General features: G+C 37.8%; 1 protein-coding gene and 1 pseudogene across 3 annotated transcripts in view; one reads left to right on the forward strand and one right to left on the reverse strand.

Moving 5' to 3' along the window:
• The window catches only part of AKAP10 (A-kinase anchoring protein 10), a 223,565-nt gene that overhangs the window by 40,974 nt on the left and 169,795 nt on the right, over nt 1–12,796 (forward strand). For 2 of the 3 annotated variants that reach the window (XM_075546762.1, XM_075546763.1), the window contains one exon: nt 4,222–4,761. The exons of the other annotated variant lie outside the window; for it this stretch is intronic. In XM_075546762.1, coding sequence (XP_075402877.1) covers nt 4,222–4,761 — 540 coding nt within the window. The remainder of the gene's footprint in view (nt 1–4,221; nt 4,762–12,796) is intronic. 3 annotated transcript variants of the gene reach the window in all.
• On the reverse strand, nt 11,366–11,464 carry LOC142447768 (small nucleolar RNA SNORA76; annotated as a pseudogene).

A 12,796-nucleotide genomic window follows, 5' to 3' on the forward strand; every position in this document is an offset into this window, starting at 1 on the left:
CAAATATATATATATATATATATATATATATATATATATATATATATATATATATATATATATATATATATATATATATACACACACACCGTAGTGAATGAAGGGGGAAGTGCAGAGTGGAGACCCAAAGCCCATTTGTCGGCCACTGGAGATCCCCTCACAGAGGGGTCTAGGGGAGGAGATGAGTTCGTCAGGGTGCGATGTAGTACCGATGAAGAATACAGCTTTCCCCCAGATCCTGGATGCTTCCTCCCTCCCCAACTACCATGGTCTGAGTTCTACCTTGCAAGACTGGATAGGGCAGAGGTTGTACACTGGTGCATATAGGAGCTGGAGGGACAGGGAATCTAGGGTGGATGATACCTTCAGGACCAGGGGTATGAGGGGTGATACTGGGAGAGTAGAGGGTGAGTGGGCTGGAAAGGGGGAACTGATTACAAGGATCTACATGTGACCTCCTCCCTGGGGGACGGACAATGGAGAAGGGGGTGAAGGGAGACGCCAGATAGGGTAAGATATGACAAAATAATAATGTATAATTTATCAAGGGCTCATGAGAGAGGGTGTGCGGGGAGGGAGGGGAAAAAAAAAGAGGACCTGATGCAAAGGGCTTAAGTGGAGAGCAAATGCTTTGAAAATGATTAGGGCAAAGAATGTATGGATGTGCTTTATACAATTGATGTATGTATATGTATGGATTGCGATAAGAGTTGTATGAGCCTGTAATAAAATGTTTCAAAAAAAATTTCCTCCCCGTGCTATTAAGGCCCTTATTTGATATGCCTCATTAATCATGTTAGATTTATGTATGTACATTTGTATATTCAAGATTGAAACAGAAACCCATTTCCAAATGAGATCGTATTTGCAGATACCTATTAGCATATTGCCTTTCAGTTGATTTTGACTTGTGATGACCCCATGTTTTCAAGATTGTGAGCCCTTTTTTTTCTTTTGCCTGCAGTCTTTAAGGAAGCTCTTCCCTAGTGCCCTTAGGTGGGTTCACATCACCAACCTTGTGATTAGTTGGTGAGTGCCAACCAATTGTGCAACTCATGGATTTATTTTCAGGTACACAGTTATAATTTTGTGAGGTGTAGAATTACCTTGAAATGAGACTTTCGGTCTTGGTTCCAGAGAGCTTGTCTAATATCCTATGCTAATGACTAGAGGTCTGACTAGCTGCAAGAGGAACCAGTTGGGACCAGATGCTGACTAAGGCTTATAAGCCCTCCTATAATCTGTCATGGCAACGGGTAAAGTCAGTAATGGAAGTTGGAGCTTCCTGGTTTGTGAAAATACACAGGAGAGGGTAGTGCATCTATCTTTGGGAATGAAAGTTAAGTGGTATGATCCCTCACAGACTGCCATAGGTATTTCTTCATATGTATCCTTTGTTAGATTAAAGTTGTTGCAGGTATGGTGTGTCTTGTGAGCTCTATTCCAGCAAATTATTAGATGCAGGGGAGTCAACCAGTCTGAAGCATAGGGAGTCATGTGGACTCCCAGACTTAGTTCCTCAATAGGATAGAGGAAAAACGAGACTTGAGGCCGTGTTTTCTCTGACATGGAGGGAGTCATGCGAACTCCCAAGTGGATAGCTGGTACTCCTGACCCACAGTACTGGGTAGTTAGAGATGAGAGTGAGTAGGCCTGTGTGGGCACTTGAGACCCGAGCTGAACAGGGAAAGGAAGTGGATATTTCCTAAATATGCAGCTAGCTTATGGAATGGAATTTGTTTTCCACCACACAGTTTGTTGTCAGACATGGATTATTTTAGTCCCTGGCCTGGTTTGAAAAATTAGCATGATGAACACAGGACTTTTTAGAAGACTCTGACAGTGCAAATTTCATCACATTTTTTGTTTATACAATTTAATCCATAAATAATACTGAAAAGACAAAAGCAGGAAGACAAACAGATACATGCACACCAATGTGCTTTACAGCGTTCATTATTATAGCCAAAAGGTGGGAACAGAACAGGGTACAAAGCAGATGAATGAATAAACGTGTGTCTGTATAAGAGAATTATTTAACTGTAAGGAAAATGAAGTTTGTATACATACTATGTATTAACAACTCTTAAAAACATGTTCTCTAAATTGATTGCACAACTCTTTTAAATGTAAGTAAACCATTGAGTTGTATGATAAGTGAATTATATGTCAATAGGACTGATTTTAAAAACTTATGCTGAGTGAAATAATTCATACACAGAAGGATTTTATATGACCTCACTTATATGAAATGTTTAGCATAGGCAAATGTATTGAGATACGTTTGCTAATTGGTACGAGAGTTTCAAGCAGGGTTTCCCAACACAGGTGATAAAAGGAGGTGATACTGATCTTTTGGGAGTCCTGGAACAAACAAGGGGTGAAGGGAGGCTGTGGAGGGACAGTGACTTCAAAAGCTGATACCTATACTTTATTTTGGATTATGAACTATAGTACAAAAGTTTTAAATTGCCAGTGGGACACTATATTTTTTTCCCCTGAAAAGGGGCAATAGATCAAATATGTTTGGGAACCTATGATCTATAGGGAGAGAAGAATGGGCAGTTATTGCTGAAGGGGTACTAAATTTTTGTTTGAGGAGATAAAAACTTTTGGAAGTAGAGAGGCAGTTGTGCTGTCGAGTGGGATCTGGCTCATAGAAACCCGATGGTATAACAAAATAAAATGCTGGTTCTGCACCATGTTCCTAATTCTTGTTAGGTTTGAACACATTGTCGAAACTGTGTTGAGGCTCTTCCTCTTTTATTTTGCTGTCCTTCTACTTCAGCAAGTTTGATGTCCTTTTTTTAGGAGTTGGTCTCCCCTCTTAACATGTCCAAAGTACTCGTGTGAAGTCTTACCTTCTCACTTCTAATGAGTATTCTGGCTGTACTTCCAAGAGAGATGTTTTTTCATTCTGCCAGCAAGTCATGGTACCATCACCATTCTTCACCGACATCATGAATGGAATACATTGATTCTTCTTTGGTCTAACTGTTCCCTGTCCTAGTTTCACATGCATATGAGATGTTTGGACAATACAGCTTGGCTTAAACATACCTTAGTCCTCAAGTGACATCTTTGCTCTTCAACATTTAAGACAGGTTTTATCTAACAAGATTTACCTAATTTAGTACTTCATTTGATTTCATGACTGCTGTTTCCATGAGCATGGATTGTAAATCCAAGCAAAATTTCGTCCTTGACAATCTTTTTTTTCTGTTTCCATGATGTTGTCTATTGGTCCAATTTTGAAGATTTTTATTTTCTTTACATTGAATTGGGATTCATAGTGAAGGTCACAGTACTTGCTGCCCATCAACAAAAGCTATAAGTCCTCCTCGCTTAGAGTAAGGAAACACGCAAGATTGTATTACTTGTATATCTAGTCCTGATGGTCTAATTCTCTTCAAATAGACAAGTTTCTTGGATTCTTTGCTCAACATATCGATGGCCAAAGGATGTAATGCTTATACACACTTTTCTTGATTTCTAAACCACAGAATACAGAAAGGAGATAAAAGTAGATGTAATTAAAGCCACTCACAGACTTTTCCTCTTAAAAGTATTGTTTTAGACAATGTTTCGTTTTATATATTTTACCACAAAATTATTTTTAAAGAAACACATATCCCTAAGGTTCTAATATATCACACTGAATACTTCTTCCAATAGATTTGTCCATTTTACATTTTCATCACTGGTGGGTGAGAGTTTTGTTTGTTTCCTTTTGCCATTGCCCAATGCTAGGTTTTATTTGTATTTTGACTTTAAGAAATACTCCAATTTGACAGGCAAATATTATCTTGTATTCGGTTGCTTTTCTGGAATTTTTAATGAGGTTGGATGTTTTGACATTTCTATTAGCCTTTTCCCTTTCTTTGGGATATATTTCCTAATTTATATCTAAAGACATATGATAACTTAGGTAATAAAGAGCTCTTTAATTAAATAATTATTGGATAATTCTTTGTTTAGAAATCAAATCCATAGCACAAGGGAGCCACCAGAAGTTCATGGAGAGATTGAATGAAAGAAATTGGAATTTTACTGTGAACCTTTTGAAGACCCCTTATATTTCCAGGTCTAAATTAGTTTAGATTGCTAGGAAGTAAATGGAATTTAAGGTTTCTGAAGTACCATTATATTAGCAGCTGACTAATCTGTCAATCTCAAATATTTGTTAATGTGGTACTAATTCTTTTCCTTCTATCTTTTTAGGGAGATCTTGTCTGGAGTACCAAACACAAGAGACCAAATCAAGCCTCTCAAAGACCCTTGAACAAGTCTTGCATGATTCCGTTGTCCTCCCTTATTTCATTCAATTCATGGAACTTCGTAGAATGGAGCATTTGGTTAAATTCTGGTTAGAGGCTGAAATTTTTTACTCTACAACTTGGTCCCGTATCAGAGCACACAGTCTGAATACAGTGAAACAGAGCTCATTGGCTGAACCTGTCTCTCCAAGTAAAAAGTATGAAACTGCAGCATCTGTTGTAATGGAGTCTCTTGACAAGAGATTGGAGGATTCTAGTTCAGCCCAGTTGCTTATGATTCAGTCAGAAAGAATTGACCTGAATAATAGAACTAACAACAGTCAGAATCACTTGTTGCTTTCCCAGGAATGTGACGATGTCCATCCCCTTCATCTTGAAATGACCAGAGGAACTTACCATATTTCCCTGGAAAACCCAGAAACCAGACTTAATGTAGCCAGTAGCAATAGTCCACTAAAGGAATTATCTGGGAAACTAATGAAAAGTAAGTATGTGACTTTGTTCTCTCTTTGTCCTCTTTCCCACCCCCTCCTTTTAATTCATTCATAAAGAAGAATTTGATATTTTGAATAAAAAGATTAGAATAGTTCTTTTCTTCCTTAGTTACTTGGAAATTAGGGAGTACTGGAGAATGGAGTGGAAAAAGGAACAAAAAGGGTTTCTAGAGTGATTTGGTAGCAGAATTAATAAATGAAGAAATGTCACATGCCCTACTCTTCCTTTCTACTGATTTTGAAATGAAATCATTTTTCACATTTTTAAATCAAACCATTTTTTATATTTCAGCTCTGTCTCAATCTCAATTGCCTTTTTTTTACTCACCTTTGCAGATAAATTCTTTAAATTATCTTTTAATTCCTGATACTGCTCAAATGCTGTCCAGTCAATTCCAACTCAGAGTGGCCATGTAGGACAGAGTAGAACTGTCCCAAAGGATTTCGAAGACCATAAGTCTTTATGGAATCAGACAGCCATATCTTTCTTCTGTGGAGTGGGTGATGGCTCGAGCTGTCAACCTTTCCATTAGCATCTGAACACTTAACAACTTTGTCCCTGCCGACATTGACTCTATTCCAACTCACTGGCATCCTACATAGGGTTTCCGAGGCTGTAAATCTCTAAGGTATCTTTCTCCCCCAGAGTGGATTGTGATCAACAGTCATAAGGCTGACCCTGCAGTGCCACCAAGGCTCATTACTGTGCCACCAGAACTCCCTTCATTCCGCTAGGTGACATTTATTGACTTCTGTGCTAAGTCCCATGTGTTATTTTTATCTTAAAAGTTTCTGAGTTTTTAATTAAAACAATTTTTCCCCTGAATTTGTCTCATAATTTTCCATCGTTGCTTATTTCAATCTTTTGATCCCACTTTTAATCTCTTATTTTTAAAATTTATTAAACATGTAATTATTAACTGAAATTTCCAATATATACTGCTATTGTAGATCTGATACTACATTTCTTTGTTTCTGCAGACTGATACTCTTAGTGGCTTATGATTTTAGTCACTTACAAGGTTTTTATCACATATCTTACTCTATTTGTGAGAATACTCTGAGGACTATTTCAATTGAGCTATTCTAGAGTATATTTGGACTTGCTTTTGTCATGTACCTGGACCACGTAAAATGAACTTTTTCCCTTCTATTTTCTGAGAACCGTATGAGGGCAGGTTTGTTATCTGGAATTGTCAAGTGACATTTTTTCCCCCCTCTGGTATCTGAACACTGTCTCTGTCTCTCTTTCTAAGCTTTCTCCCCACCTTCCTTTTTGAACCCATCACAGTGCGTGATATTTCCTTTCTGGCATTAGGCATGGTCTAATCTGCTCTGTTTTGTCCTTGGGCAACTCTCTAAGGTCTTCCAGAGCCAGCGGCTTGTTTCTCAGGTGAATTCCCTATTCATTTCTCTTAGTGGTCTTGATTTTTACTGACTTCTATAAGCCCATTCTTCTATATCTGTAACTCAGAATTCCAGAAAACGTTGCCTATAAAAACTATTTGGAAAATGAACAAAATTTGACCTGAACTGTTATGAACTTTTAGTAGAATATGAATGTGTTTTAGTGTAGGTTATTGCCCTTGATACTGTTGAGGTATTACTGTAGTGTGTACAAACATAGTGTAATTACTTCTGTAAAATACTCCCAAATTGGGTGGCGAAGGGGAGGAAGAAAAGGAGTTGATACCAAGGGCTCAAGCAGAAAGAAAATGTTTTGAAAACAGTGATGGCAACAAATGTAGAAAGTAAAATTCATGTGTGGATTGTTATAAGAGCTGTGAGAGCCCCCAATAAAATGATGTACTAATAAAAACATTTTTTTAACTCTAAAATTTTGGATTCCAAATACTACTTCATTCAAAGATTGTACACAAGAGAATTACCATGTTTTTTTCTCATCCACTTTCACTCACTATCATTGAGTAGATTCTAACTTATACTGACCCACTAAGAGGGTACAACTGCCCTGTGGGTGTCTGAAACTGTAGCTCATAATGGGACTATAAAGCCTTACCTGTTTCCCACAGAATGATTGACGGTTTCAAACTTTTGAACCCGTAGTTAGCAGCCCACTGCGTAACTAGTACTCCACCATGGCTCTTATGTTTGTTTCTGCTTCAGACTATGTCTCACAAGGTCTCATGTATTCTGGGAATTCAGTATGGAGAAGAGTTTCCTTGAACATGCCATCATCTCTATTTTCAGAAATAGAAGTCTAAAATTTGTGTCTTTAATTGTAATTTATTGTTTTTGGAATTTGTCTTGATGGTAATGTAGTAAAAAATGGAAATAGCGATGGAATGAAAATAGTAATTTCACGAAAACTAAACTCAGTTGCTATTGGGTCAATTCTGACTCACAGTGACCTTGTAAAGCAAAATAGAACTGGCCTGTGGGTGTCTGAGACTGTAAATCGTTTATGGAAATAGAGGGTCTCATCTTTCTTTCATGGAGCAGCTGGTGGACCACCAGGGCTTTTAAAAATAGCAGTAGAATCCTTTAGAAAGTGTTAATGAAGATTCCCCCCCCCCTTTTCACTAAGTAATCTACAGTTTTACCTACAGAATTTATATACAGTAAATTTAACCTTTTTGTGATGTGTGAGTTTTAACACATGCACAGTTTTGCATAGCCACCACAATAATCAGAATAAAGAACAATCCTGCACCTCCCAAACAGCCTCTGTGGTCAGCCCTGTTCTACCCATAAACCTTCCCAATCAGTTCTATTCTCTATAATTTTACCTACGCCAGAGTACTATATAAATAGATTTATATAGGATATAACTTTCTGAATTTAAAATCTTTCATTTAACATAATGACTTTGAAATTCATTTTTGTTGTTTGTTCATTACCTCTTATTGGGAAAGAATATTTCATTGTATGTATGTACCATAGTTTATCTCTACCTATCGAAGTACATTTGGTTTGTATCTAGATGTTGATTATGAATGTTGATTTTAGGTGCCGTACAGTCAGTTCCAATTTATAGTGACTTCATGTACAACAGAACCATAATCAGCATAGTCCTGCACCATCTTCATGATCCTTGATGTGTTTGAGTCCATTTTTGCAGTTGCTGTGTTAACCCATCTTAATTAGGATCTTCCACTTTTTCAGTGATCTTTTACCAAGCATGGTATCCTTTCTAGGGACTGATTCACCCTAATAGCATAGCCAAAGTACATGGGACAGTCTCATAATCAACCCTTCTAAGGCGCATTCCTACCCCCTACCCCCACCCCTATTCAAACAAACAAACAAAAAACTCACTGGCTTTAAATTGATACCAACAGTAAAGGAGGGGAAAGATTTCTTCTGAAATATAGATTTATTGATAAGAAGGCCTTAATAGCAGTTTCCTCTTGTGATGGTTGCCATAATAAGGAGGCCAATTATAAATATGGGACACATATACCTGAAAGATTCAAATATAATTTCATGCTAATTTTTTGTATGTTTTGTTTACATAACATTAGCCATACTTTTTTTAAAAAGTCTGGTGAAATGTCATCTACAAACCAGCGCCGTTTGTTTGTTTTATCTTCCCCTTTACTCAAAGGAGCCTGGGTTTCCACAAATTTGTGAATTACAAGTTGGACTGCTAACTGGAAGTTTAGCAGTTCAAGCCAAAGTGTTGCTCCATAGGGGAAAGAGGAGGTATTCTTCTCTCATAATGATATGTGTAGCCTTGGACACCCAAAGAGCAGTTTTACTCTGCCTTGTAGGGTTGCTATGGATCTGAATTAACTTGATGAATGTGGGTGTTAGTTTTTTTCCCCTTTACTTACGTTCATATGTATCTACTTTTTTGTTAGACATTCTTCTTCCCCTCCTAGTAATCATTACAAAATGTTTCTTAATGTGAAAACCTTTTCTTGACTTTTCATAATAGTAGTCTCATGCAATTTTTGCTCTTTTTAAATTGTCTTATTTTACTTGGTATAATTTCCATAGAGTCATCCGATTATCAGATAGCTCATAGATTCATATTATTCCTTTCTAGTGCATATTCTCTTGTGTATAAACAACCTAATTTCTATCAGTGGAGAGTTAATAAACTATGGTACATACACACATTAAAATACTGTCTATATTTTCCCAAGACAAATTTGTTCATTCTCATGATAGTACATGTTATCTTCTTCTCCAAAACCTTAATTATGAATAAAATGTTATGAACACGTGTGTATATTTTTGTATGGATATATAGTTTCCTTTCTTACCTTACAGTGTAAAGTGTTCGGTTAATTATATGCAAAACTGCTCAGCTTCAAAAAGCATGGGCCACGTAGGTTGAAACTTTTGGTTTACTTACTCTAACAGAAAACAGAAGCAAGCAAGGAAAAGACAAAAAACATGTATCAGAACCCTGAAAGAATGAAAGGAGCAAGCCAGACACTAACAGTGAAAATTGAGAGAAAGAGCTTGTGCTGACAGACTAGCAAATGGCACATTCTTAACCACCCCCTCCGCTAGTGTTAAAAGCCCTTTGATTTTCTGGACTGAGAGTAGGAGAGATGGACTATACTACCTTGATCCTCATATTCAGCATTGGACTTAGAAAACACTAGTCTGAACCCATAGATGACAGTGGTACCTCTCTCTCTATGTACCTGGCAGAAGAGACTCAAAGGAAAGTGGACTTGACCGCACAGGGGCCTTTACTAAGGGGAAGCTGAGTTAAATCCGCTTCCTCCCACTAGTTTTGAGAACAAAGGACAAGCGCACTTTGCTCTGTGGCAGTTATGGACACACTGACTTAACACTCAACCGACTTCTGATGCTTGGCTTGAACAAAGATACAGATTCTTAGTCCTACATTAGCAGAAAAAAAGCTGACCTTTTTGGGCATTTGCTTTCTCTACATTCTAGAAATGGCTACCACAGTCATTGGCCTATATTCTCTGGCTTGGCCACCACAAAGGGTAGCAGCTAACTGGGCCCTGGCAAAAACAGCATATGGCTCTGAATTTGGGTTCTGCTATTTCCCCCCCTAGGTTTTTGGTTTTTTGGTAAAGAGCTTTGGTGGTGTAGTGCAGTGTAGTGGTTACACTTTGGGCTGCTAACTCCAAGGACTGAAGTTAGAAACCACCAGCTGTTCCAAGGGATAAAGATGGAGCTTTCTATTCCTGTAAAGAACCACAGCCCTGGAAGCATACAGGCATAGTTTACCATGTGCTGTGGGGTTGCTATGAATTGGCATGGACTAGAAGGCATTGAGAATTTTGGCTTTTGTTGATTTTGTTTTGTTTACATGGTTCCTTTTCATTTTCCTACTGTATGTGTGTGAGTGGGGTAATTGGTATGTCTGTTATTTGAGGGGATTTTTGTGTTCTTGTTTTCATCTTTCATCAGTTCTTTTACGGAATTTCCTGTCATCGTATAATCCAGCCACATCCAAAATCATCACTAGCCACAACTAGTGGCCAGAGATTACTACCAAATTCAATATTACCTGAACAACAGATAGAAACAAACAAAGAAGAAACACTATCTTGTAAAAAACAAGCAATCTCAGTACACACGACAAAACAAAGTGGTACATGTGAGTGAAGAAAGTATAGATTCAATGGACTTTTCCGAAGAACAAATGAAATTATCCATGAGGGAGTTCAGAAAAATGTTCAGCTGATTCTAACAGATCCAGGAAAAGACTGGAAATGATTAAGAAGAAATAGAAAAGAAAATAAAACAACTCAGTAAAACACTTCAAGAGTCTACATGGAAAAGTACACCAGCCTCTATGATCCAAAGATTATAAACAAAAAATCCAAACCTGGAGGAGGGAATAATAGAGCCTAAATTCTAAACACCCAGTTTGCAGAATGTTACAGATGATAATGGAAACCCAAAACCTTATTTGCAGGGTCCCTATGTGGATTGAATCTTTGTTGATTCCCAATTGACCAGTCTAGGAATGTTGTGGCAGTTACATATCCTGTCAACTTGTGAAGAGGTGTAGTCTAACCGGTCAATCAGGTCACTGCTTGATAATCTCATTTGGAGGCAGGACAGAAATAAACAGCTCCCTGGAGGCCAGACATACTCTTTCTGCTTCATGTTCCTGTTGACAAGCCACATGGAACTATGCTAATAGAGCCACAGCCCTGGAGCTGGCAGAACGACCTGGAGACCCACACCAGTGCTGAGATGCTTCCATCACCACTCTGTCCACAAGACTTTCCACCCACTGGCCTGTGATCTTCCTACATTCAGCGTACAGCATGTGTTGCGTGAGTCTGAAGCGTTTATAAACTGGTGTCAGATATGGTTTAATATTAGACCTTGGGACTTGATCAGGACTGGGCTGAGATGATTTCTCAATATACAGTTGCTCTTTTATATTTAGAAAGCTCTTTCTCATACATCTCTGAGTGTCTATGCATTTGTTTCTCTGGTCTACCCGGGCTAACAAATGTGAATAGCCTTAATATCAAACAAGAGCATTGTAAAGTGGATTTTAGCAACTGTAATTAGGCTGGAATGTAACATCTTTCATTAGAGATCTCCCCTTTGCACCATTTTGAATTTAATTCTATTTTAAGAATATTTTCCACTTGCTTCCTGCCTTGTTCCTTCCCACTGCCATGTTGCTTGTGGTTAAAAGGGCCGCCAGTAGAGGCTTGGCAACCCCAGTTTTGTTCAAGCAGTTGTTCTGGTGCTACAGCTTAACTAGTGCAGCACATGGTTGAGGCAAAGGACTAGCTCAACTAACAACATGCTGGATGATAAAAACAAATAAAGCACACGAAGATGGCGGGGACACTCACAATGAAATAAGCACAGAAACTGAACAAAGAAACCAATGACACCATACAAATCATATGGCAAAATGACAGCAATAAAATTGTACAAGCAAGTGTAAATGGATTGAGCTCACCACTTAAGACAAAGACTAGTAGAATGAACAAGAAAACATCTATCACACTTTAGGCAAAAAGATGAAAACAGACTAAAAATCAAAGGAGGAGAAGAATGATATCAAGCTAACAGTAAAAAATATTCCAACAGGAATAGCAATATTAATTTCTGATAAAATGTACATCATATGAAGTGCCATCAGAGACAAGGATGGTTATTGTATAAAGGTTCAAGCCAGAATTAAGACACAACCATAAGAAACATCTATGCACCAGTGAAACTTCCTCAAAGTACCTAAATCTCTTACAGTTTAAGTGACAGATAGACGATACGATAGTAATAGTAGCACATCACTTTTTAAAAAGACTTATTGGCACATAATTTGCATATCATCCAATTCAATGGTTCGATCATTCAATTATATCAATGATTTTAAAATCATTACCATACCACCTTAAAAATGAGTTGTGTAGTCAGGGTCAGGTTTACTGCTCTCTCCCCACTCCAGCCTTAATTTTTTTCCCCCGAATCCCTTTTCCTTTCCTATCACCCACTCCCCATGCCTGCATCCCCTATTAACCCTTACATCAATTAATTATACTTTGCATCCACTCCTGTGCTTCACAAACCAGGAAAACCAACAGAAACAAAAACCAAAAACTGAAATAAGGCGGTAAGGATAAGATAATAATATGAAGTCCAAAATACAAATAATGAGTAAGATAGACAAGACCCTCATCAACATCCCAAGAGCCAGGGAAGAAATTTCTGTCATGGAACAAGTAAAACCAAAACCAATTCAGGTTGGGTTTATAGGGAGGTCATCTGGCCAAGCATCACGTTTGAGCATGTTCAAGATTACAGTGGTCTCTGCCTGATAATAAGGCTGTTAGAGTTGCTTGCTTATCGCTAGCGTGGAACTGGCAGCAGCTTAGTCTGAGTAGATACACTGAAGATGGGTTAGCATACCACTCTTGAAGAGACAATTGGAAAGAATAAAGATACAGGATAAACACACAACTAATCAACTTGTTGTTTTAGACATATACAGAACATGTTTTTAGATATATGCAGAACAATTTTTGGCAGTGATGGATGAAAAGGTTAATATACAATGAATCTGTAGAATACTGCAACACCTCAATAATTAAACGA

Source organism: Tenrec ecaudatus, chromosome 4, assembly GCF_050624435.1.
Source record: "Tenrec ecaudatus isolate mTenEca1 chromosome 4, mTenEca1.hap1, whole genome shotgun sequence".
NCBI classification, from domain to species: domain Eukaryota; kingdom Metazoa; phylum Chordata; class Mammalia; order Afrosoricida; family Tenrecidae; genus Tenrec; species Tenrec ecaudatus.